At 43.8% G+C, this 26,172-nt stretch overlaps 2 protein-coding genes across 2 annotated transcripts; one reads left to right on the forward strand and one right to left on the reverse strand.

Annotated features, from left to right (window-relative positions):
* Nucleotides 1–449: 449 nt before the first annotated feature.
* Nucleotides 450–8,763, reverse strand: SNRNP70 (small nuclear ribonucleoprotein U1 subunit 70). Its single transcript, XM_053452263.1, has 10 exons — nt 8,594–8,763; nt 6,874–7,029; nt 6,718–6,780; nt 6,566–6,620; nt 6,391–6,455; nt 6,132–6,194; nt 5,926–6,007; nt 2,209–2,310; nt 1,774–1,861; nt 450–1,512 (listed from the first exon to the last, which is right to left on the reverse strand). Exons 2-10 carry the CDS (start codon nt 7,018–7,020, stop codon nt 765–767), a joined length of 1,413 nt encoding a protein of 470 aa, XP_053308238.1. The 5' UTR covers nt 7,021–7,029; nt 8,594–8,763; the 3' UTR covers nt 450–764.
* A 5,999-nt stretch (nt 8,764–14,762) lies between these two features.
* On the forward strand, nt 14,763–23,233 carry KCNA7 (potassium voltage-gated channel subfamily A member 7). Its single transcript, XM_053451935.1, has 2 exons — nt 14,763–15,429; nt 22,227–23,233. Exons 1-2 carry the CDS (start codon nt 14,824–14,826, stop codon nt 23,085–23,087), a joined length of 1,467 nt encoding a protein of 488 aa, XP_053307910.1. The 5' UTR covers nt 14,763–14,823; the 3' UTR covers nt 23,088–23,233.
* The last annotated feature ends 2,939 nt before the right edge of the window (nt 23,234–26,172 follow it).

Raw genomic sequence — 26,172 nt, forward strand, 5'->3', positions numbered from 1 at the left:
CTCGCTTTGGTTACATTTTCTTCTGCCTCCGTGTTCCAAACGCCAGACCGCTCTCCCATCCTCGCCCCTTTCTTGTTGGAACGGCACGGCGAGCGGTGAATGATTGAGAACGCGGCCTATACGCGTACCCAGCGCAGCTGGCGTGTTAAAAGTTACAGGGCCTTCACACGCGTGTACGCCACGTCCGATAACACACGAGCCTTAATGCCAGTTATTTATTCCCCTCAACGTAGCAGCACGACGGAATTGTGTTAGAGGGGGAGCTCGAGCGAAGTGTAAGCTCCCTGGCCTAGCGGCAGCTATATTTAAATCAATCTTTTTGTGAGGCGCTGCGTTGTTAACGTGGACACAAAGTATCGGATTTTATTCCGACGTGGCCGTTGCGTAGACGGATGCCGTCATCTTAAAGCCCCCGGAACGCGTAAGAATTAAATTCACAGACATAAGGATTACGTTTAAGACAAACTAAACATTATGATTTTTTTTTATTCTTGTGGATTAAAAAAAAAATAAATCAACTTTACACAAGTTCAAAGAGGACAATGGATACACAAATTGGAAATATACCCACCTACAAAAAAAAAAAAACGGAGATAACTTGGTTTGGTTACGCGACGATTTGAAATAAAATATCCCCAAAAATGTCCAGTTGTACGCCGTGGATGAAAGCAGAGCTTGCGAGGGGCGGCTCCCGAACACACACATAAGTCTGGCTGTGGAAGATAAAGTCCATGAGGAAGGATTGTTCCTCGGGATAAAGATCATCACTCCATAGGAGGTTCCATCATGTAGCCATTCTCCGTGGATAGGTAGCCATCTCCGGACTGCATCGATTCTTGGTCCAAGTACATGTCCTGGCTGGTCTCCTCGGCCGGCTCCGGGGCCATACCGTTATCCGGCACCCGCTCCTCACCTCGCTTTTCACTGCGGTCGCCTCTGTCCCTATCTCTTTTGTGATCCCTGTCCCTCTCTCTATCCCGGTCTCTGTCTCTTCTTCTATCACCCCTCTCTCTATCCCGATCCTTATCTTTGTCCTTGTCCCTGTCCCGGTCTCTGTGACTTCGCCTCCTGTCCCTATCGCGATCTCTGTCCTTATCCCGGTCCTTTTCTCTGTCCCTCTCTCTATCCCGATCTCTGCCCTTCTCTTCTGGCTCCTGTTTTATTTCAATGCCATCTATACCCGCGTCGCCAGCCTGGAGATCCTCAGTAGGTGCTTCGGCCTCCGGAACCTCCCCATCTACCCGCTCCTCCTTTTTCTCTCTGTCGCGATCACGGTCACGTTTGCGATCTCTACTACGACTCCTACGTTTGCGTTCCCTGTCCTTGTCTTTATCTTTGTCCTTATCTTTATCCTTGTCCCTGCTTCTTTCCCTGCTACGCTTTCTCTCTTCCTTTTCCCGACTCCTGGTTCTTCTCCTGCGCTCTCTGGAACGAGTCCGGCGTCTCTCGCGGTCCTTTTCGCGCTCTCGGCTTCGTTCCGTGGGGTCTCGTTGCCTCTCTCGGTCACGATCCCTGATTTATAAAAAAAAAATAAACATTAAGTGGACGGCTCCCAGTGTTTCAGGTCACGGGCTACACCAACTCCATTTAAATGACCACCCAAAAAAGCTTAATATCAAAGAGGTTTACCAAATAGGTCAGACGTATTAAGCCCCCTTCTCCCTAATTTAGAAAGGTATGCATGAGGATCCAGTCACCCGATGCATTTCACCTCTACAGTCTGAATAAAATGTTTTCCCATACATTTCACCGATACGGAAACACGCGACTCACCTCTCATCGTATCTCGATGTATCGTCTCTCCCGGAGTGCCTGATATTGACATCTGCCCCACCTCGCCGCGTGCCGCCCAGACCGCCACCTAGAGGCAACAGAAGGGAGAATCTCGTTAAATCAATAAACTTGGAGGAATAATAAAAAAAAATACAAAAAAAAAAAGTTACGTAAAATACGGAAACAGAATGGAACTCCTTTCCGTGGAAAAAACCTGGAACTTTATTTTCTTAAGTTTATGGTAAGAAGGTCGGGTGGACGGACCGTAAAGGGATTGTTAGCTCGCTATACAATGATCTAGTAACTATTTTTACTCATCCCGACAAGGCGTGATAACTCTGGGTGGCCCATCTTGCCCGCCTGATGTGTTCCGGACGGAAGGACAGTCCTGGTCTTATCTGACCGGTCAAACCCATCACAGAAAGATCAGCTTACCGAGTCTGCGCGGTCGCCAGCCCTTCACCGTGCGTCCCCTCTCCACGTCCACCAACACGCGCCTCCCGTCGATTTTCTTCCCGTCTGCATGCTTGTATGCAGCTGCAACACAATGTTTCCAGAACAGCGGAACGACAGCCGATTAACACCAACGCACGCGGATGACCCCCCACCCCATTCACAAGTACGCTTCATAACCCCTCACAGACAGAGTACGCAGGGTATCAAGGCATAGATCTACGATGAGTAAGAGTGCCGGAAATAAATGCTGCTAGCGGGGGCGACAATTCTTATTGGGGGGGGGATATCAGATTCAACGAGCCGCTTCTTCACATTTCATTCAGCATTCCACAGCCGTTTAAATTTAGGACAAAACGGGAAGAAATGGGGTGAACTAGTGCCCTCTAAAACTGGTGTTAATCAGAAAAGCAGCATTTTTCCCAGACAACCCCCCAACACAATAACCCCCCCCGCTGGAAAGGAAAAAAAGGTTAAATCAAGAACGGTAGTTATTGAAGGACCCTTGCAAAACTAACTAGATCTTCCTTAACCTGCATTCAGACAGTTACCAAGCGTCACGGCACACCTGGGGGGTCCGAAGACCATGGCAAACACTGGCATCGCCCCCCCATCTGCCCTAAACTAGACAACACCGCTAAGATAAAATAAAAAAGTTACCTGGTCAAACTACTTACAAAACCATTCAAATAACGGCCTCAAATTCAACGAATTTCGTGGCGATATCTTGGGAATGGATGTTGGAATCTTGGCAGTTCCTTTTGAATTTACAGGGTTTTGGAAAGTCTTGTATTTCTCGCGGCCGAGAGTCTATCTTACCTGCCTCAGCCGCTTAAACCCTTTGGTGTGTGTGTTGTGTTTATGATGGACGGGGAGAAAAGGATGGGTACCATCGCCGCGCGGCCGGCTGCTTCTGGCTAGGAGGCTGTGTTTAAAAAAGGCTTGGAACGGCAAAAGCCGGCGATCTTGATATCTGTCGCATAGATTGACTCGGCTGACAAAAGGCACATAATGGGGATCGTTCTTTACAGCTGCCTACGTAAAAATGGCAAAAAGGCTACTTCTTACAGACGGGAGGAGCGGAAATCGGAGTACTTTGGTGGTTTATAAAAACATAAATCTCCAGGAGCCAATAATGTGGAAAGTCTTGGTGCTTAAAATCACTGCTGTGGGATTAAAGTACGATAGGCCAGGATAGCCTAAAGTTTTTGCAAATACCATCCAAGAACTCGCTCTGCGCATATGCCGCCCCGACACACGGTCACCAAGCCGCTCAACGCAACATCACGGAAAGCACTTCAAGGGCCACCTTCGCTGCACGATACACACCGAGAACGGGGTTTAGTTTACTTGGCCATTTCCAACGGATACTTACGATGTTAGAGAACGTAAAATGTCCCATTCGTTATTCATACGCATTCACGCAGGATAAGCCCGGTCCTTAACAGCTCTGGCGTCTTTAGAGCGCCGAGCACAATGCATTTCCAAAACCGCTACTAGGATGGTTCGCTACTATCGCTAACAGCCGGGGAACCTTCTGAGTTACGGTGAAACCCTTTATTTTAGAAATGTATTAATGAAACTAGGGGGACCTCTTTTGGGGAAAGAGAAGGATCTCCTACAAATTCAGTATAGAACAAGCAAGGGAAGGGGGGAAAAGGGAAAGCGAGCTGGTACTTTTATCCAGGTGGGAATGCTCAAGGTCACGCAGTTGGTCCCAAGGGCCCCGTCGGGCGTTCGCACCGTTAACACTACAGACCGGGGCCCGGCCGCCCGTGACAAGCACACACCGGGCAGCTTCCCCACACCTACCCCACCGCATCCAAGCACAGTCTTCAGCTCGGTCCTTTAGAAAGCGAAGAGTTACCATTGCCCGTTGGTTGGGTGCTTCGTTACCTGACTATTTGATTGAAGCATCATACGCCAATGAGAAGTCAAAAAGGATGTCCCATTGAGGAGGCTTACCTGGGCCCTACCGCCTTACCTTCACACCGCTTTACTCTTATCTGCTCCAAACGAGCAGCTACATTTACAAAACAATTCTACGCCTAGACTCCTTTCCTCTTCGCTAATTATACTTCACTCAAAGCACTTACCCTGCATCATAATAAAACGCTTACAAGTACTGGAAACTTAACAGGCATCTTTTTTTTTTAAGACAATAAGGTTAAAGATGCCTTAAGATCAAAAAGATGGAATTAAGTTTATTTTGTTAATTTGGGCTGCTTACCATTAACTTTCCTACACCCGACTACATTATATGCCGTTTAAATTAGACTCAACGCTAAACCAAGTCATTTTATCTTAACATGTTATTCATACAGGTCAGAAATGTCCAAACCGGTCTAGAGCCACAAAGTAACGATCGGGATCGTTCAGCAACGCTAAAAAGACACTGTCAACCCAACAGGACCGGATTCAGACATCTCTGATCTAGTAAATTAATTCATGTTCTATAATTAGGAAAACCAAACTGACCGGCATTTATAAGCCAATTTTATATATATATTTTTAAAAAATAATAAAAATCAGTCTCGGAGATATTAGAAAAATAGACATTTTTGATATTACGTCAGTGTTTCCCTGTCCTTGTTAAATGTAAGAAGCCACTTAAATTCTATAGTCCTTAATGTTATTCTCTGTTCACCCATGAGGTGTTCCACGTACAAGGCATGTGTTTCCCAGTCACGCTGTTGGCGACGTACCAACAGACTATTCCACCGTCCAGAAAGCTGCCATATAACCCGATAGATACAACACTATACCGGGCAGATACGTCAGCCCACCCAAGTCAGTCTGGTGCTTGTAGTATGTACGGTTGTTTCTGTCCAGTATGACTTAGAACTAATGGATGGGGTGATGTATATACAGCCTGCGTCTTGTGTGTGAATGCTGCAAAATCTTACCCATCATACAAACCCTTATACCAACCATACAATGAGATGTTGTAAAGGGAAGCATTAGCATCAGCTGCAAGCCAGCAGTGACAATTGCCATCACAGTGGTGGCTGCAGTGGCAATAAGAACACAAAATTAATACACCCCACTCACATTGTACAGATAGCTTGTTTCTATTAAAACAAAGAAAAAAAACCCTTTAAAAATACAAAGATGGGCAACGGTAAAAAAGGGGGATTAAGGAACAAACCAAGGCATCTGTGTGTTGGGGTCACAACACGTGATGTACCGGAAAAGGGGCGCAAAGCTCTGCCTTGCGAAGGCTACAGCCGGGGCACGTTTCCAATTTAATGCACAACCCTTTTATGAGAAGATGCCGTGGGAAATTGTTGCCCATCTACTTCTACCCATGGCTGGCAGGACCCGGATTACAATAATCCCAAATTATTTGAGAAAATAATCTGTGCCATCGCTACACTATTAGCCCTTTGTAAAAATAAAAAAGTGAACCTCACAAAAAAATAATTCAGGTTTACGGAAGCCGCAGCGAGTCTGGTGCAGTCAGGAAAGTTTTGGTCGATCACTGAACGCATGGTCACAACAAAGGCAAGAAGTACCGAAGCCCCCCGTCTGTTGGATGTACTGGTGGGATTAGTGGAACTCGGGTACCCACCGTAACACATTTTAAACGACTTACCTTCTGCAAACACACCCTTCAATACAAAGGGTATTTCACCAGCGTTATTTAATATACTATTAAAACAATATAGCTAAAAAGTAAACATTTTGAGAGAAACTTACAGTGCATATCTCGCTCGTGTTCATACTCAATGAAGGCATATCCACGAGGCTTTCCACTGCGCTTATTATACACCATGTGAATCTAAAAGTAAAGAATACACAATTAACACAGTCGCTTAAACCTACTTCTTTACCATTCACCAAAACCGACCGCGACTGGACAGCTACAGAGGGCAAACGCTGCACCTCGTTAATAAGATACGTACCCGCTTAATCGGCCCGTACACCTCAAACTCTCGCCGGAGTTTGGATTCTGTTGTGTCGTAATTCTGGGAAGAAAGGAGGAAAAAAATTGCAGCGTTAGATGACTAATGGCTTTTTTTAAGCAGCATCGTAGTTCTTTGCTTCAGACCAGCATGATCAAAGTCACAAGACATTTTTATATTGCGTAGGAACAAAATCTCTACATAAAAGTAAACACCCCACGTTGGGTTAGAATGGTAACAATAATGTCAGGTAACTTACCACTCGGGCAACAAACAGTGTTTTGAAGGCATCGCCTTGAGCGTACGGGTCGTTATGGGGGTCCCCTGAAAGGCAAAACAGAAAAGGTGATAAATACTTTCGCTTCTATCGGACTCAATTAACTTACTTTTAAAAGCGATAAATAAGCAGACAAAATATCAAGGAGCGCACTTACAGTTTTTCAATTCATTTTCAACATCCTGCTGTCTTCTCTCAATCTTTTCTCTTCTCTGTAAAATGACATTAAAATTACACACATCCCGCTAACAATACGATCGCAAAATAATCAAACTTCAAAGCACAGCATTCTTCTAACAAGCAACGTACCTTCCGTTCCATCCGCTCTTCCCGAGTCTCTGCTCTAGTCGGAGGTGGAGCATCTCTGGGGTCCTACGTGCAAAAACGGAGCAATTAGCCAATGCCAGATTTAATATATAAAATTATATATGACGTTCACTTATTTCATTAAAATAATGCACTAACCTCAAACTCTCTTATATACGGAGCAATACCACTGTAGGGCTGGTTATGATGCTTTTCATGTGGCAGTTTTTCCAAGGGTGGGAGGTACGGGACGGGGTCTCTCGGGGCAAAAAGTGCCAGCAAGTTGGGAGGCAAAAACTGCGTCATTTTGAAGAACTGTAAAACAAAAGGGTATTTTTAAATACAGCCCACAGTCATCCGGTTACAAACCAAAATATTAACTCCACGGAACATCCCCTCGGCTTCTGCAGAACCAAATACAAAACATACAGAACAGGCAATTATCTCCCAGCAAATAAAGACATAAGGAATGTGCTTCTAGGTCAAAGATTCTTTATGTTTACAACGAGGAAGAATGCGACAAAACCCCACAACCTTAATGTTATCAGCAATACTTTTTTTTCTAATCAACTTTATTTTTCGTATCCAACTTTATTCGTGGTAACAGTCACAGGAAGATCGCAGCCTTTAAGTATGAGCACAGGCTGCGCTCTTCCTGTGACCGTGTTACCACGAATAAAGTTGGATACAAAAAATAAAGTCGATTGGGAAAAAAAAGTATTAGTTATTGGGGCCGCTGCGGACCGAGTTATAAATTAACTCGTCATAAATAAAACACGGGAGAGATCCGCGGAACGCAGTAACGTTAGTCCCCTGCGCACATCAACCACGCTATTAGCACAAGATGCTCGGCGAACGCAACGCCCCGGATTGTTGGGGAGAATCTGAATTTATAAACCGGCTGAGGATCACCGGAGTTATCAAACAAAAAGTTTAAGCAGCTCTCTGGATGGGAACGCTTCCAGCAAAGTATTTTAAAGCAATAGCAGCGTGGCTCCGTTTAATGAGCGGAAAGGAGTCTAATGCTATTTTCTGGGGGTCTTGTGATGTGCCCCCAACTTATTAAGATTAATAAAAGGGCAGGATAATTGCAAAGTCTTCGTGGCTTCAAACCGCACCGTGCGCCCTCTTGAGCTATAAGCTATGACCCACCAGCCGGGGTTCCAGTGATCATCAAAATACAGAATCCACTGGCAGATCGGCCCCATCCGGCCCCCGTCTAGTCGCCTGTTTCTCCTGCTGTAAAGACTTAAACCTTAATCAATCGTTGGTTTAGTCTTAGATTCAGGAACCATAGGTCTATCCCATATGCTGGGACCACTTATGCTGGGAGACTGTTCCATTTATCTACTACTCTCGCTGTAACGTAAAACTTACATTATGTCCAAGCCTCCTTCAACTTCTTCCTCAAAACACCCGAGAAACGGTTGGACCATTCCAATGCAATAAAGCAAACAGAACCCCGTACGTCGTGTATAAGGACATTATAATGATTGGATTTGCCATAAAAAGGGCTTAACTATAACAATAATTAACCGTATTTACTAAAGCAGAGTGCGGGGTGAATGCGGTTCCGGGGCCATGTTTCCCAGGACACGCTGTATAAGAGGGACCCAGTATCCGGTGGCTGAGGGTCCGGGTGACCTACGTATAAGGCAGAGAGTAACCCCACTACAGAACCCTCCTACCCACTACCGGAGGCCCCACACCATTCCCCGTACCAGCTACTCCCGAACCTTGCGTTTCCCGGCCTCCTGGCTCTCTCCCGCCACACACGCCGAGGCTTGAGGCCTAGTCCAGGCGCGCACACAATAGCCCATATGCTGCCGTGGAGTCAATGGCTACCTCAGACCTCTCTCCGTCTGCTCGGGTTCCTTACCTAGGCGGGTCCCGCTGCGCAGCCGCTACAGCACCGCTCTACCGTGCCTCCAACACGCCGCTCAGTCCCAGTGGGTCAGCTCGCCGCCGGTACCGATAGGCCGCACTACGAGCGTGTGAGTGAACAGGCCGCAGCCCTGCGAGAATACACTCTCCGTATCACTGCGCCGCCCTGTGGACCAACCCTACTGAACTGGCCACGCCTATAATACCAGAACTATATCCTGACCTGTGTTAATCCGCTGCAGTCTAATGTGGTGAAAGAGTCCGTGTTTACAGGCGGCAACTGTTGGAGTGGGCGCGCCTGATTCATCATCATCATCATTATTATTATTATTATTAATTTATTTTAGATATTAAAACTCACCTAGGGTTACCATCTTTTCTGTAAATAAAAGTTAATATTTCCTCATGAGTCAAAATTTTATTTGCAGCCTGATAGTAAAATACCAGTCAGGCAAACCTCCCGGGTGTCCCTGGTTGAACCCAACCTTATGACGGTGCCCGGGTATCAAAATGCCGCGCCGAGACCCTGCATGACCTTTTGAAGTAGTCACGCCGGCATCGCATGGCACGTTCCGGCACCCCACTCACCCATGATGCCCTCGCTGTCCTCCTTCTTGGATATCATCGGTGCCCAACTTGGGCATTCCATGGCAGCTCCTGGCAGGCCCTCTCTACTACCCAGCCAGCCGTTGGGACCCGAATGGGATGGTTGGCCACTATGGCAGAGAAGCAAAAAAGACGGGCATCCCCGCCAGCAGTTTGCCCTTTAATGTTTCCAATGGAAAAACCTTTTGAATTTTTTTCGGGGCAAATACTTAAAATGAGGGCGTTGAGGGTTTATGATCGTGACACTAATAAGCCATAAAGGATACTTCAGCCGTTATATATATACTTTAATGCATATGATGGTTGAGAGGTCCCTTTAAATATACATGATGACCCCCCCTCCTTCAAGCAGGCAATCATATCATCATTTTTATTTAAATGTAGGAATATTTAAGGATAATTTGATATAAAACGAGGCGTGGGCAGGCTAGATGCTCGACTGTTCTTTTTTAAAGTCTATGTTTAACCCGGTAATGAAATTCAAGATTGCCCGGGATAGACGTTAGGCGACCTTGAGGATTTACGAAGTCTGAACTTTTTAAGTAGACATCGAAATGGCCGGACCCTTTCCGGGAACGTTGGGTCTTCTGTGCCGCCACTGTTCGGTTCCGAGCTGTAATAAGAGATCTCGACCTCGGCGAGTCTTCAGCTATTAAAAATAGCAGCTCTGTCCTTACCAATTAAATATTTAAATACCCCTGGCCGCCGTCCCTCTTGTGAAAATAATACAAAGTTTTATAAAAAGAGCCGGCGGGTGCTTGCAGGGGCGCCGCTTCATGAGTTAGAGCTCTAAATAAATGGCATGAGAAAGGTGAAATTTAAAGGGACAGCAATGTGATCTATCGTGATCAATTAGCCTAAACTAGAAGATTTTTATGACGATCAACCAATCATCTGTCCAATACGAGTTTTAAGTTGGAGTCTCCCGATGAACTGGTTTTGTAAATCAGAAGCTCTTTTTTTTTTTTTACCCCCAGCTCGATTCGCCGGTCCTCGAGGTCCTCAAACCGACCACAATTATGGCATCTCCCAGCTAAATTAAGAACTTATTCTGTTCAGGAAGGGATACACAAAATTCCTGGCCCGTTGGTGGCCCTCGAGGGCCGGTGATAGTCAGGTTCACTTTAGCAACTGGACACGTTCCTTCATTTCAGCTAACTTGTAGAGTAACTCAACGGAATTGGCCCCGGTGACACAAAAAATGAAACAGCGTAATGAAGGAATCGACACTCTTTTGAAGCAGAATTATTCGTAATTAATCAGAATTAACTAATATTTATTATACATTTAATAAAGCTTATTATTAAGCTTGAAGCTTAACTCCTACAGTCTAAGCGGCTCCTGATGTTTATCCAACACGAGGTGGCGCCACTGGGATGTTTTTTATGCGTTCAAATATTTTGTCTGTGGGTATCTTCTTGAAGGAACCATTAGGTTGCCCCTCGCCCTCTTCTAAGAATCCAGACAGACTCAACGGTAATTTCTTAAAACTGCCCCCCATGTATAAGAACCTGATGGGGTGATGTCCTCTCACAACTCTGGTTTTGAAAAGGAAAGTTTAACGTTGCTTTAGAAGTTGCGGCTGGTTGTTCTGCCCGGTTTTGAGAGGGAAGAACATTAGTGGGGTATGGTGACCATTCAATCTAAGAAGATCCATGGTGGACCTTCCTGTGGGACATTCTTACCAGGTCCACATTCTGTTTCAGAATCTTTCATTGATGAGTTTTTACAAGTCGACCAACAGGTTTCCCCCCATGACTTACACTCCATTGATGAAATCAGCAGGGATTCGACTGAAGTCATGTTGTGAAGGCCAGAAGACGCGTGTCGTGTCTTGCCGATCAACAAAAACAATGAACTGGGAATGGCCACCTTTGATTGTGGGGGGGGGGGGCATTAGTACATATTCACATTGAGATATGTCTGATATACAAGAATGTACATCATTTACATCACAATGTTGCACAACGTATGTATAAATAGGAAATTAATTCTCATTCTGCATTCGAATTGAGTTTCATGTTGCCTTTAAACACAAAGAGCCGGTGCTTTGAAATGATTTCAGACGCATATGAATGCCGTGTTGTGGGCTTTGCTAGTGTCCGGTTATGAACCCCAGTGGAGTTGGCATGGCGGTCTTACTGGTGTCTATATGGGAGTTATACTAGTTTATAGAAAAATAGAATTTCCCGGCAAATCGGCCCCTTTCGGCCCATCTAGCATGACCGTGTAAAGGCTCAAACGTTAATCAGTCCTTGGTCTTTTCTTTTTATTCCACTGGCGAAGGACTCTGGATGTTTACTTATGACATCATGGGATAGGTGTACACTTCATAGCTCTACTTCTAACAAGAAGAAGATGTCTATGACTTGTGTGGATATTGCATTCTTTTGCTACAAAAAATTGTGGAATTCCAGTTGAATTACTTGATTTTTAGTTATTCTTTATTCATTATAATTGGGGTTACTTTCGGTTACTAGTCAGATGTACCAGGTGACTGAATTCTTGAATGGGGCCGATCTGCCAGCAGATTCTAGGATTTGATTTAATATCTCAGTCTGTACTCCCTGACACCGTACAGAAGTAGGTGACTCCACAGCCGGAAGAGAGGGGCTACTGATATATAAATACCAAACTGGCGCCCACCACTCTCTTCCCTTGCGAGTCTATCATGTCCCAGTAAAGCTTGGCTCATGGCGGAGATCTCCGAGGATATTGTTGCCATTGCATTGTCGTTGGAATGTGGATCGTGAGTTCATTCAATATACGTCTGAAATATCTTCCACGCCACTGGCAGCAAATTGAATTAAACACAAGGTCAGGCAATTAGCAGCTGTACACAGAGGACCGTGTGCAGCAAATGATCGTCTCTCAGAGTAGACACATGGAACGGGTACTGCATAGCGTGATATTTTCATATATAACATGTATGTGTGATTATCAGGGACAGGCTACGTCTCCGTCTAAGAACACCAGTGAAGGTCCATAGAACATCGATAAATTGTCCACCACAGACCCCAGTTAATGTCCACCATGAGCAACGTGGACCCCCTCTTATATGCCCTAGTGTGATGTTACCTGGAACGCTGACGTATCTCCCAACATTCCAAAATAACACTTTTGTTTTAGGGGTGTGGTTAGAGGCGTGGCCAGGAGGTGGATCTTCACCTGGACTGTTTGCATGCCGACATGACTATTGATGGCTGTAAGAAGTGTCTGAGAAGAATAATTCATTTCAACACGGGTTCCCGGTGTTTCTACACACATTACTAGGGCTTTTAGGGCTGTAGAACCCTGCGATACCCTCATACCCAGCAAACATTCTGAGATCCTAGAAAAGAGGGGCATCAGGGGAGGAAAAAGGGGTATGTGTAAAGCAGGAACTGTGCTTTCTAAAGGCGGAAAACATGGGAGGTAAATATATATACCGGGGACTACCGTCTGTACGTGTCCCTCAAACAAAGAATGCTGATATATGGCTGGCATCCAAGCGAAGGTTATATGTGTGTTATGTAACTTTGATCTTAGATCTAATAGCCCCGGGGGGGGGGGGCGGGGGGGCTCAGATTAATATAATACAAGATCAGAGTCACTATAAACCAATTGAGAATTACTGTCGGGGTGAGTGGGGCTTGTTCACAAAGACACAACTGCATGGACACAAAGGATCCCCGAGCTGCGAGCTCCACTGGAATCCGAGAGAGGATTAGGAGTTTATTTTAAAGCCATCATAAATCCTCATAACAATCCTTTATTATAGACAATGCTGGTGCAGGGGTATGTTCCAGCTCACAGTTGCTTAAGGTAAATATAACCCTGGATATCTGGGATTGTTCTCTCCTCTTATCTGACACTTTGGCAAAAACTCCATATTTAAACTGTAATCAGAAGACCAAAGGTGGGTCAAGAGAAAAAGAAGCAAATCAGCCAAGATTCTAGATTGTTGCATTAGAAACCTAGAATTTACTGGCAGATCCGACCCGTTCGGCTCATATAGTCGGCCCGTTTTCCCTGCGATTTAAGGCCAGCAGCCGTCTGATGACGTAGGTGCAGATTGGGTATGTATGGGGTGGCGATAACCAGTGGCCCAACGGGCATTTGCCAGTCCAGGCTTGTTTGTTTTTTTATTGGGTTTCAGTAGGGTAACTACAGTAGTAGGGGCAGAGTCCACTTATATTTAAGCCTCAGATCCCAAACGATAATTATGTCCCTTGTCCCACATCTTTCCTCCAGTGGGGAGGAGAACATCTTATCTGTTCCTTGATGGTTGTTGAAGAAGAACCTTTGCGTTCTGGAGTATACGCAATGCGTACATCGATACACATCGTAAGTAATGTTCTAAACAACGTCTCGCTCCAGGAGCACATATTCAGTCTGCAAACACGATGCCGGGAGAGTCGAGGAAATGGGCTACGGCTTCCTACCTGGTCCAATAGCGTGAGGGATCATGGGGGAATGAAGAACAATTTGCATACAATGCCCTGGCCAAGTCATTGATGTCTATGTGATGTTAGAACCGGAAAATATAAACATGAATAACTTTAATTACAAGAGAATAAAAAGTCTATATGTTTTGTTGACATCTTCTTGATTGATTTCTAATTCTAAATAACTGGTTTTAATAGCCCATGGTGGTAGATTTATGTCCTGTAGGTCTCCAGTAGTTATATTTTAACATGTCTTAAAATCTGATAATGACCTAATAAAAATGTTAACTTAAAATATAAAGCAAAGAGATAGACTTTAACCATTTTTATTTTATAGGTTCTTTTAGATTTTTAAGTCCTATCTCTCTTTGGTACTTAATATATCAAGTAGGTTCCATTCTCCACTTACTCAACTTTCGTCTAGTCTCACAGAGCGTGACAATAACCTTTTTCGAAACTTTCCATCGGCTTTCACAATTTTGTCTGGGAACTGAACTGAAAACAGACTGGAATGAGAGCGTACGCTCAAAAACAGCCCAGTTAACAGAGTATTATTTTTAGAGGCAACACGTTGGACTCTGGGCAGGGCTGACCTACAGCCTTCAATGGGTTCTCGGACTTTTAACGAGGAGGGGGTGGAAAGGAGGAGCCCGAGATGTGTATTTTTATTTTGCATGGAACTGTAAGCATATGCATTTCAGAGAACTTGATACCTAGAGCTCTGTGAATCTGTTTACAGCACTCGGTGCAGCAGTGGCATTAGTATGAAGGTCTGGAAAGAAGTATATAGAACGAGAGATCCAAAACGTGGAGTAATAAGAGCTCCTCGAGAAAAGCGCTAATCCTTGGAATAACAGAAGAAAGGTAGTTGGAAGTGGAGAGTTGTGACCGTTTGTTGGGTTGGAAGAGAAGACCATTGGAAACGGAACGTGTCAAAGATACTTTGGAAAGGTTTTGGAAAGTGATCCAGCCTCTAAGGAACAGCCGAGCGGGAATAAGACGTCCAATGACTTTTCCCAAGAAAGCTGAAATCAAGTTGTTTGAAGAAGACATTGCGTAATTAAGTGGTGGGTTAAGAAGGAGGGAGAGACATAGAGGAGGATTTTAGAAAAGTGAGGTGTTGTAAGGCGATAAGGATAAGACATTCAAGGAATTATGGATTCATCACTTATACTTGGATGACTTTGAGAATATGGGCACGCTCTCAGTCATGGAGAATGGGGATGAAATGACTGGGAGCCCCAATTCTGTGGTGGCCCCCCAAGATAAAAAGTATGAACCCTGCCGCCAGAAAGACTGCTGTGAGCGAGTGGTGATCAACGTGTCCGGCTTGAGGTTTGAAACCCAGGTCAGGACCCTAAGCAGGTTTCCAGACACTCTCTTAGGGGACCCACGGAAGAGAATACGGTTCTTTGACCCCCTGAGGAATGAGTACTTCTTCGACCGGAATCGTCCATGTTTTGACTCAATACTTTATTTCTACCAGTCAGGGGGTCGCCTCCGTCGGCCTACCAATGTTCCGCTAGATGTTTTCATGGAGGAACTGGTGTTTTATCAGCTTGGAGACGACGTGATCAGAAAATTCAGGGAAGACGAAGGATTTCTTAAAGAGGAGGAAAGGTTGCTTCCAGAATGTGAGTTCATGAAGCAAGTCTGGCTGCTTTTTGAACATCCAGAGAGCTCTTCTGCCGCCCGGATCATTGCCATCATCTCGGTCATGGTCATCCTCATCTCCATAGTCATCTTCTGCCTAGAAACCCTCCCAGAATTCAGAGATGAACGGGATCTGTCATTGCCGGTGAGTACTTTATCTGTGGTTTCTATAGATTTAGGATTTGTAAAGCATTATTTTAGGTTCTATGGTGGGAGATTCCACACCTCTCCAGATGACATCTTACCAATGCCAGCACGGTGGGATTCTTGTATTCTCTAGAACCTTATCTCGAAAAACCTCCACGGGTTTTGTAATTTCTTAAGAAGCAGATCAGTTAATCCTCATACAAAACATAAAATAATATAAAAAACTTTTTTATATTAATATCATATTCAGCCCTCAGTCCTTTATACAAGACAAGACAGCTTTTAACGTATTTAAATAAATATACTTGAGTGTAGTTATGTTTTTTTTCATGTGTTTATTCATACAAACCAAAATTATTAATTAATATTTATAGAGCCCCAGTCGGAAGACTCACGGATGGGGACCGGTACATGGCTTTATTGTTAGGTTACACCAATATAATCTATTTTAAGTCACATTAAACATCATGTTTTCTAAGTTATATATAATCTAGTCTATGAGTTATGAGATCCATCCCCCCAAATTCCCCAAATCTTTTCATTATTTATTTGGGTTCTGTTTTGGTATTTTTGGGCACCATTCTTTTCCCCAAGGAAGTCCTTGCCGCGTACATCTCACAGCCTAACATTTGGTTTAGTAAAAACAGTAAGGCTTTATCTCCTTATCAGAGACGTGACTGTTAACGGAATCTTAGACGTGTAACAATGAGACCCCATGATCTCGTTCATGCAATAAAAAATATTTATTTTCTTGGTTAATCGACTAAAAATGAAGCTTTATAGAATAAAAATGGAGTGGGAAAGATTCATGCCCAGGCTGGCCATCTTGCACACTGGGCACGTGCCCGGTGAGCCACTGGCCGCCATTGCTCCATACGTTCCAGCGGTGGATCGGGTACTGCGGAGTGCGGCCACCGGCTGGATATGCCTAGAGAAATGATACGTGAGCCTTAAAACGCTTCTCATATCCAGCCATCGGCCTCATTTACATGATCTGCGGCCACCGACCGTAAAGTGCCCGGGCCGTCTCGTCCTCCGCAGTCCGGTCCCGTAAAAATTCATTTTAGTAGAAAAGCGGGAATTGAAGTGATTGCTAGTGATCGGTTTTAATGATCTGTCTGCTGATCAACACGGCAAAATTCTCTTTACGGCTCTACGGGTTCAGATATTTTATACAGAGGACAACAAGCTGGCACAATATGCCATGGATCTACCCAGTGTACAGCGCTGCGGAATACGATGGCGCTATATAAAACAATAAATAATAAATACGTTATAATGTATCGCTAAGTGGAGTCAAAGGGAATACCTGTTTATTAGGCAGGGAAACACGTAATGACGTAAGAGGCGTCTCTACAGAGATGTTGTTGAGGCAGATCTCTGATCGTTTGTAGCGACATATACGATCTCGGTGACTTTTCTTTCATTTTGTAAAAAAAATACTATTCAAAGAAATATCACTTAATGAAATGAACAGCCGTATAATTCTACAAAACCATTGACCACACGTCAACCTGTACTTACACATCACAATATATATATATATATATTATTATTATTTTTAGTGATGCTTTCCATTTAATCATAAATTGGTATCTATATCTATATATATATCATATATTGTACCAGCAATAAATATTTAGAATTAACAACCATAGAGGGAACAGAAATGAGAATCGTATCCGGTGCCAGTTAAAAAAAAGGGACAGGGAAATAAATAAATAAATAAATAATAGAAAAATTAGTCCAGTTTGAGGTCATTTGGTTTGACGTCAGATGGATTTCCTATGAAGCAGGCAGAACTCGGTGAGATCAAGTTCCCCGTAGGTTCCTCTCAATTCCAACTTTCCCGATAAACCCACAGTTCAGTTACCGTGGAAGTCGATGGTGTCCCATGTCCCGAGAAACCCTGCTTAGTTCTGAGGAGTCAGGCCAAGGTGGACCCGGGTTAAATTTAGTACATTGCAAAGTGACAATTCTTGGGTCGCTGGAGAAGAATTATCAAATTTCTGCCCAACCCCAAGGGATGATAAGGTTAAGAGGGGGCTTTAATTCCAACGAGAATCCTATCCCCTCACCAAGCTACCCTACAGGACCTATGTACTTTAGTAAATATTTCCCAGTGTGATGTTATGACATAACCACGCAACACCAAGTGCAGTCATGTTGGACAGGTTGTCCTCTGATTGCTACGAACGAAGCATATGACGTTACGCGTGATACAGTAACAAAGACGACAAAGCTGTAAGTGTTCTTCAGGGTGATACATTCAACCTCAATGTATGCCCTTCATCGCTAAAAGGGTTCAAAACCCATCATTTTATAAAGTGTTAGTCCTTTTAGTAAATATCTTTGGATAACATCTCGGTGGTTGGCCCAAAGGACCAGGTGCCCTTAGATGAACTGTGGTGCCCATCATTACTTTGACTTGAATTTTTAGGTTACCCCCGAGTGCCTGCTTCTGCGTCACATGCGAATTAAGTGTCCCATGCAAAAATGACGGTACAGGAGGCACATATGGAAAAGGAAAGGTCTGTTCACCAAATGGCCTTTCTTCGCTATTCGGAATGGCTTTTCTATAAGGCACGTTCGAATTTTACCTATAGGCATGTTTTTTCCGAAGCTGGAAGACGCAAGTTAGCTAAATATTTACCCTACCGAGCTACGTCTGTTTTCTAGTTCTGCTCCCTCGTCGCCACTTCTCGTGCGCCACATTCTGCCACACCTATAATGTCTACAAAGTTAACCTTGATTTTTTATACCAGCTCTTTGGGGCAATTGACCATTAGCAACGGCCCCTTCTGTTTTTAAGGTTGGACGATACACAACGAAGTTCTCAATTAACAGAGTAAGACATATCAGCGTCCCCAAGCCCTTTGCTCCTCAAACACTGACGCAAATTATTACCCATAGAACGGCACCGAGGCTTCTGGTTGGGAGAACGTTAACAGAAACCCATTCCAAACCAACCTCTTTTATCTTATGAAGAAATGTCCTCTCCAATGTCATCTCGAGGATGCTCGATGTGAATCATCGAGATAAAAAATAACACACGCAGTAAGTTTTCTGGGTGAACCCGATCATCTAATCTTCTCCCCAGCTCTTCTTACAGCAGAGGAGGAAGTAGAACTAAAGTGGCTGATATTTCAAAGATTCACTTTCAGAACATTTCCGCCGAGTGTTAATATTAGACCTGAGTAGAACCCTCGGGTTGATTAGCCCATCTTTGATGACACCTGCATGTTACATGACAGCAATAGTTTGAGTGCTGTTAACCATGTGCTTGAATTTCATCTTCCTCTGCGTATTCTGTTTTTGATCATCTGATTAGCTGCCCAAAATGGGTAATTTTGGTGTCCAGTAGATTAACTACCAAAAATCTAGCAGAATATTCATGCATTGGATCCGTTACACAAACTTCCACATCAATAACCTTATTGTGGACCTCAATATGATATAAATTTGTCTACCTTCAGTCCAACCTGACCTATAATGGTCAGGTAAATTGTCCACCATGACCTCAGTCAACCATTCACACGCCCAGCTCTCCTAATCATTCACATATCCTGCACCACAGTTCATTCATCTTCCTATGCTCCTCACAAGCCATTTAAATCAAGCTTATGCTATCAAAAATACATCAGACATGTTAACCAAATCTAAATACGGTGGATGAAATGATTTGATGGCAGATGGTGCCCGGTATTATCACACTAAACTCTGCAGCTATATTGCATTATAACTCCCAATTTTCCACGGAAGCCTCATAGTCGGAAATCTTATGTGCTTAACAAATACATTTAATAAAACATTATTTGTAAATGAAATTATGGAGAAAAAAAACTGTAGAACTTTATAAACGACTTTCAAAGGTTGGGTCTCTCCAGTGGTGGACCTTATGAATGCAAGACCCCTTCCTAGTTTTAATTCTACCTCCCCTGGTCAGCTCGGTGCTACCCAGATGAAATCCTATGCTGGAAGCCTGTGGCGCATGACCGAGCCAGATGCCTTCACCGGGCATTTCACTTCAGCTGGAAGGTAGACTATTTTTATCTATATCTTCAATATATTCTTCCACTTATTCCTCCTTCCATGTGCTTCCATCAGCACAGCTTCATACGAGGCCAAGAGATGTTCATCATCAGCATATGAAGTGGTCCTTCATCCATTTTTCTTCATGCCTTGGCCAGATGTACAGCAATACCGCACAGCAGTAACCGAGCCAATGGCGGCTTCCACAGTGAGGCATCTTGCCAATGAACTCAACAAAGATTGAGCTACTGTTGAGTTCATCTGGCAAGATTGATCCAAGTGGATTTTAGTGAATGCCCAAGGTGGTGTTTCTTGAGTTGTTGCCCAACAATTGCCACAACTTGGTGAACCTTGTAAGACCTCACGTGAATACCTCAGCAGCTCACACTATTTTGTTTCTTTTTTATTAGGGAAAGTCTTGTAGGAACAATATTTATCTCTGTGAGCATAACCCCAGCGCTGTATACAGTAACAACTCCTGGCCCTGTATACCGTGAGTTCCAACAAACTCCCGATAAACTTTGGTTCCAATGAACTCCCTTTATCTGCAGGCCTGGAGGCCGCCATTGTTGTCAGTCATGTGATATTTTGGGTGGCTTCCCCGGCTCAAGGCTGATGCTTTATGGCGATGCTAATGAAGTCCATTTCTCCTTCAACTTTCATTAGTCAAAGAGTCCAACTGGGTAATTAAGATTGAGCCATTCTATTGTTTATCACAGGCCAGGGTGTTTACGATCTATTAAAAGAACCATGAAGCTTTATTCTCTCGATGAATTTCTTTCCTCCATAGCCTTTCATTAGTCAGAGAGTCCTGCTGGGTGATTAAGACTGAGTTATTCTATTGTGCACCATAGACAGTATGATAAGGAGTCGGGGTGTTTGTCTAGTAGATTGGGGATCAGATAACAGAGCGAAAAAACCAGCTGATATGCATATTATGGGGGCAAAAACAGAGCAATATTTTTTTTTACATTTTTATCCTGATACAAGGAATAACACAATTGTATCTAAAATAAAAAATGCTGTTACTTCTTTATTTGTCTGTATTTTTCCCTCTCCTATTTTATACCGTGTACCGTCCCTCCGCCTTACGGTGCCAGTTTAGGATCGCGTTCCGTAGCGCTTGGGCATCAGGGCTATTCCTGACGGGATTAACACTATTCTGAAGTGTACCGACATCTTCGTGACACTTAATCTCAGAACTTCAGAGGACAAGTTTGTTGTTGACAAATATCAAGGAACAGAGATACGGTTCGTGTAACGCTAGAATGGCATAAAAATGCTCATGAAACGGAGATTTCTGCTCCTTGGCCACCAACCCCCATCTGATGTGACTTCAGGTTATGTCTCGCATCACAACCATTCCATCAGCCGCCAATAACGCGGCACAGGTAGATGGAATCATTGCGTTTGCTACAAAGTTACATTTAGTCAAATACCAGATCCTCAAATTTCTATTTTAACGGCAAAAGATGATTTTAGAGCACCATATTCTGATGAAGAGCAAAGCAAGGGGTTTTAAACACGCATGGTGTGGACATGAATCTAAGACGAGACCAACGACTAAGGTTTGAGTCTTTACTGCGGGAGAAACGGGCGACTAGACGGGGGGCCGGATGGGGCCGATCTGCCAGGAGATTCTATGTTTAATCAGTTCATTTGACTGTTCCTCAACCTCCTCACTCCAAGCCGTTCTGGCTTCTCATTCTAAGAGTACCTGTGAAGTCCAAACTTTCATGCAAACAGTGTTACAATCTGGCCGGTTTTGATCGTGGATATAGCTAGACAGCTAAATTTAGCCGAGAAGTTAGTCCGCGTCAGCTGTTAGAAATACGGGCTGCCCGAAGGATCCATTTCTGAAATATGACAGGTAAGCCCTATGTTTTCTTCAAACAGGCTTGACATTCCCTTTAAGGAGTCGCCTCACGAGAAATTGCCACCTCAACCGGGCAACTTGTGTTTCAGCTTCCCTATAACCCTCCTTGTTAGCACTCAAGGCTATTTCAGCCCAACAGACTGAGTGTTCTGGGAACTGAGATACATAGCAACGGCAGAAAATATTTATTTGGTCCGTCGAGTCCGCCCTGAATACCTTTTTGCTCATTACTCCTTTGCGGTGGCTTTCTTGACATGCGACGTAACCTACAGACATCCAACGCCTATAGAACAGCTTAGATTTTGGTTCTATGGTGACCGTGGAGACCATTGTGATGTTTCATTAAGTTTTAATAAGCTTCATTAGATTAGAATACCACGAATTCCAAAAAAAATTGATGTTTAGGTCATCAGTTGGCCGACTGAGTAGACAACTGTACATTACTACCATATTGACCATTTTTAGGATCTACTATTTGACGGTTCTAAGGATCGATTATGGGTTCTTAGTTTAGAGTTCTTTAACCACGCGCTGTCCACACCAAGTAACTCAACTTTGTTAGGACCTGGGCACCAATGCGTTAGGTACATATTGAGTTTATGCCGAAAATCAACCCAAAAATCAGTTCGTTTCCTTTCTAACGGATATAAATGTAATAAAGAGCATCTGTTCCTATGTTTATATTTGCTTCAGAGTCTTTTGTCGTGGGGAAGCAACACCTTTAAGATGTCTTGATTGTTCATGATAGAAGCATACATTTATAAGCGCCAAATACCAGAATATTCTATATGTCCCAGGTTCTATTCTATACAGTTATATAGTTGAGAAGGCTGCCTTGTCCAAAGATCGCCATTTTTGTTTGTAAACTTTTTTTTTTCTTCTTCTAGGTTCAGCCTCATCACAGATCGAATACAACGGTAGCCGTGCACCAGAAGAGCCCATTCGAGGACCCTTTCTTTATTGTGGAGACCATTTGTATCTGCTGGTTTTCCTTTGAGCTTTCAGTGCGATTCATAGCATGCCCCAGCAAGGCTGCCTTCTTCAAGGACATCATGAACATGATAGACTTTGTGGCCATCATACCATATTTTGTTGCTCTCGGCACTGAACTAGCCCGACACAAAGGAGTGGGCCAGCCAGCCATGTCATTGGCCATCCTCAGGGTCATCCGGCTGGTGCGAGTCTTCCGTATCTTCAAGCTCTCGCGACACTCGAAGGGTTTACAGATCCTGGGACAGACGTTGAAAGCCAGTATGAGAGAATTAGGTCTTCTCATATTTTTCCTCTTCATTGGAGTTATTCTGTTCTCGAGTTCAGTTTATTTCGCTGAAGCTGATCACGCAGACACAAAATTCACCAGCATCCCAGAGGCGTTTTGGTGGGCCGTAGTCACCATGACGACCGTAGGGTACGGAGACATGTCGCCGGAAACAGTAGGTGGGAAACTGGTCGGTTCGCTTTGTGCCATTGCAGGGGTGCTAACCATCTCGTTGCCAGTGCCAGTCATCGTATCCAACTTTAGCTACTTCTACCACCGTGAAACTGAGTGCTCCGACATTGGCCAGTATAGCCACGTTGGCTCGTGCCCAAATGGACCTCCTCATACCCCAAAGCCCAAGGGAAAGAGCCCTATAATGAACAAATTTAGGAACATGTGCTCCAATTCCAAGGCAGAACTCATGGATGGAATTGGCCCCGTTGATGAGAGAAATTGTGGCCATCAATCACATTTGATAACTCAAGTGTGACTTTGGAGTAAGTTTCACTCAATGCCTTCTCTTCAACGTTTAATCTAGGAGTCTTAAGTTAAATGTTTTCCGGGAAGAGATGTTCAGAGGCTCAATTTATGTTGTTGTTGTTCCTTGGTATCCAACAAACAATTACATTTTTAAAAGTAACCAAACAGACAGAATCATGATGCTAATGGAATGTGCCAGTTTTTCGGACTAATTTTGGATTGCGGTTTGTGAGTCGGAATTAGAATATGGACGTAGAGCCGACTGTAGAAGATCAGATGTTTACAAGCAGTCCCCCTGCAGGTCTTACAATGTCTTCTGAATAACACCACGTGGCATCATCTTCAGAAGAAGGAAAGCTCCACACCCGACACGTGAAAAGAGTTTATAAGAGGACACATAACGTAGGGCCCACAAATTCAATTGGCTCTCCGATTTCGTCCATTTCTTTGGGCACGTGGGAGTTTCTTCTGGAAGGCTTCACGATTATACAAGCATGGGTGTCTCGATAAACCCCCAGAGGGAGCAGTTGGTCACCACAAGCCCATGAGACGCGCGCTATTGAATTACACGTGCTGGAAAGCTCAGGGGACAGACTCAAATAACATCAAATGACTAAATACATCAATATGACAGCAAAGGTAATTAAGGGCAGGAATTCAGAACGAGGGATATCTGCCCTTTCAACAACCAGCGCGAGTTACTATCTAGACTAACGTTTAGAGGATCGCAAGTGGGCTCCGTAACGAAGACCCACCACAAATGATCCTGGATACGGGGCGAATCCATTTCCCCTCAGAAGGGAACCAGGCGGTTTTTAATATTTCAGTTCAGGAATTTGGGGATTTATGACGTTCCTGTGAATATATATATATTTTTTTTTTGTATGAGCTTTATTTAAAAGGGGAGCTCCAACACAGACACGTGATCTCCGTTGGTTTGTGCGTGAAAATGCAATTTTTGGTCGCGTCAGAAAAACCTTTCAGTTGTTTAAAGCGGTTATTAACTCTTTGCAGGTTTCAAATTTAATAATCAACGCAGAGCAAACTGGTCCATATATATATAAATATATATATATAAAGTCAAGTCTTATATACGTAGTGGGCAGGTAATGTACAGTATATGTATATTTTTTAAATAGACCGGACATTCAGGGGAACAAATGAAATTCATCCTCTGTTAAATCCATTGTCTTAATGCTCATACAAGTCTTTCTGATGACATCAAAGTTCCCTGGCTTCAGTTAAAAACTGTCCTCATCCGATTACTCGTTAAAGTGATTGTAATTATCAGTGTTAGGCAAAATGGCCTTCACACGTCACCGGTATAACGTCACTGACGGTACTGGTGGCATATCTGCCGGCTTGGTGTTTTGGTGAAGAAGGTGGTGCCCCGAGATGTTTCTTCTTGATTAAAGCTTGGCAGAGCGGCCTTACAATCATCTACATCTCCTCATCTGCTTCGTTATCCTGGATTATAAGCAGTTTATGAATTTGGGAGAGCCACAGACCATGTGTAAAACCCATAAGAGGATGGTGTTAAATTTATGGTGTCCCTTTCCCTTAGTTGCCCTCACATGACTCCTCTCTCCACTTCTCTCTCCATCCTAAACCCCTTCTCCCTCACCTCTCGCTAATCCCACAACCCCTCTTTGTCTATTACGGTTCCTCATGGTGTCTGGATATTGTTATCTGTCTCCCTGAACCCCGTTTCTCATGGCTGACCCCAACTATAACACGTTCTTTATACCACAATATACAATAATGCCAAAACTCCAGAGACAATAATAAGATAAGACCACCGCTATGCGGTTTGGGCTACCCCATCATTACTTGGGTCTAGGACTATAACAGTCTATAACTTTGGGTGTCACGATCCCTAACTGATCACACAGATCCTATACGAGGAAATTTAATGTACAAATGGAATACGCTTTCATCCTTTCCACCGTACAAACAATCTGCGCTCTGGCCGGCTGGTGGGACCGTCGGGATGTCATCTCTGCTTCTTTGAAGGCCATACGGAGACGACTGGGTCGCTGCCACTATAAATCCACCAGCGTTTCACTAAATCGACCGGCTCGCCAAAACCAAACCACACGACAAGCTTACCAACAACCAACAAACACAACTGACCTGCTGCATGACTGCTTCTGATGGGACCCGCACAGCGTGACGCGATGGCATGTAAGGAAACCACACGTCCGGGCCGTGACTTTCGCTTCAGAGTGTGAACTGTTCAAGGTAAAACGGCTAATTTCTTGTATTATAAACAAAAAGATCATTTCGATGGATCCCTTTAAGTGCACGGGGATGATGAACGTACAGCTGAGGACATCGACAGCGGGGGTGACTTCCGTCCTGGCACTTAAAGGGTGCGGAACAACCAAACCTAAATGTTCTTGAGTGCGTTGGTGGAACGTTCTTATCTTTATTGTTATTATTTCGTTTATTAAGTATCCGATTAAGTTTATGCTGGATCTTTATACAGGACTAATATTCAGGCAGACACTAAGTGCCAAAGGTTATGTTGACCGGCGCCAAGTGGCGTACTTAAAGAAAGTAAGCACAACTGCATCATGGGAAATGTATATTTACCGCGTAATAAAGACCTTTATTTATTGCAAGTATTTATCTACTTTTTTTTGCTTTATTTCTTGAACCAATCAACAGCTTCTTGTATTATCTTGTTTGTAATATTTTCTCCCCCCCCCCGACCATTACAAAGGCTGCCTCAACCAATCAGCAACAATCAGCAGCTTAACAAGACGGGAAAGGTAACTAAATAGGGAGGAATAATTATACAGGTCCTGAGGACAGGAAGTAAAGATGGCTGCTCCCGTGGAACACTCATAAGGTCCAATTAAATACAGGTAGAATAAAACTAATTCTAAATTCTAAATAAGCAAATTTTTATTTACCGCTCGTTAAAGTTTTGGAGCCACGATTTTGGTGAATAGATGACGTTTTATTTATTTTGAAGGGGGAAAAAAAACATTAGATTTTGATGAATATTAAAACCATTAAAGTTGGTACTTCCGGTGGCGAGCCAATGAAAAGGCTGTAACGTTTTCCAAAGGAAGATGCCGGAAGGCAAA

This window comes from Spea bombifrons, chromosome 12 (genome assembly GCF_027358695.1).
Source record: "Spea bombifrons isolate aSpeBom1 chromosome 12, aSpeBom1.2.pri, whole genome shotgun sequence".
NCBI lineage: Eukaryota > Metazoa > Chordata > Amphibia > Anura > Pelobatidae > Spea > Spea bombifrons.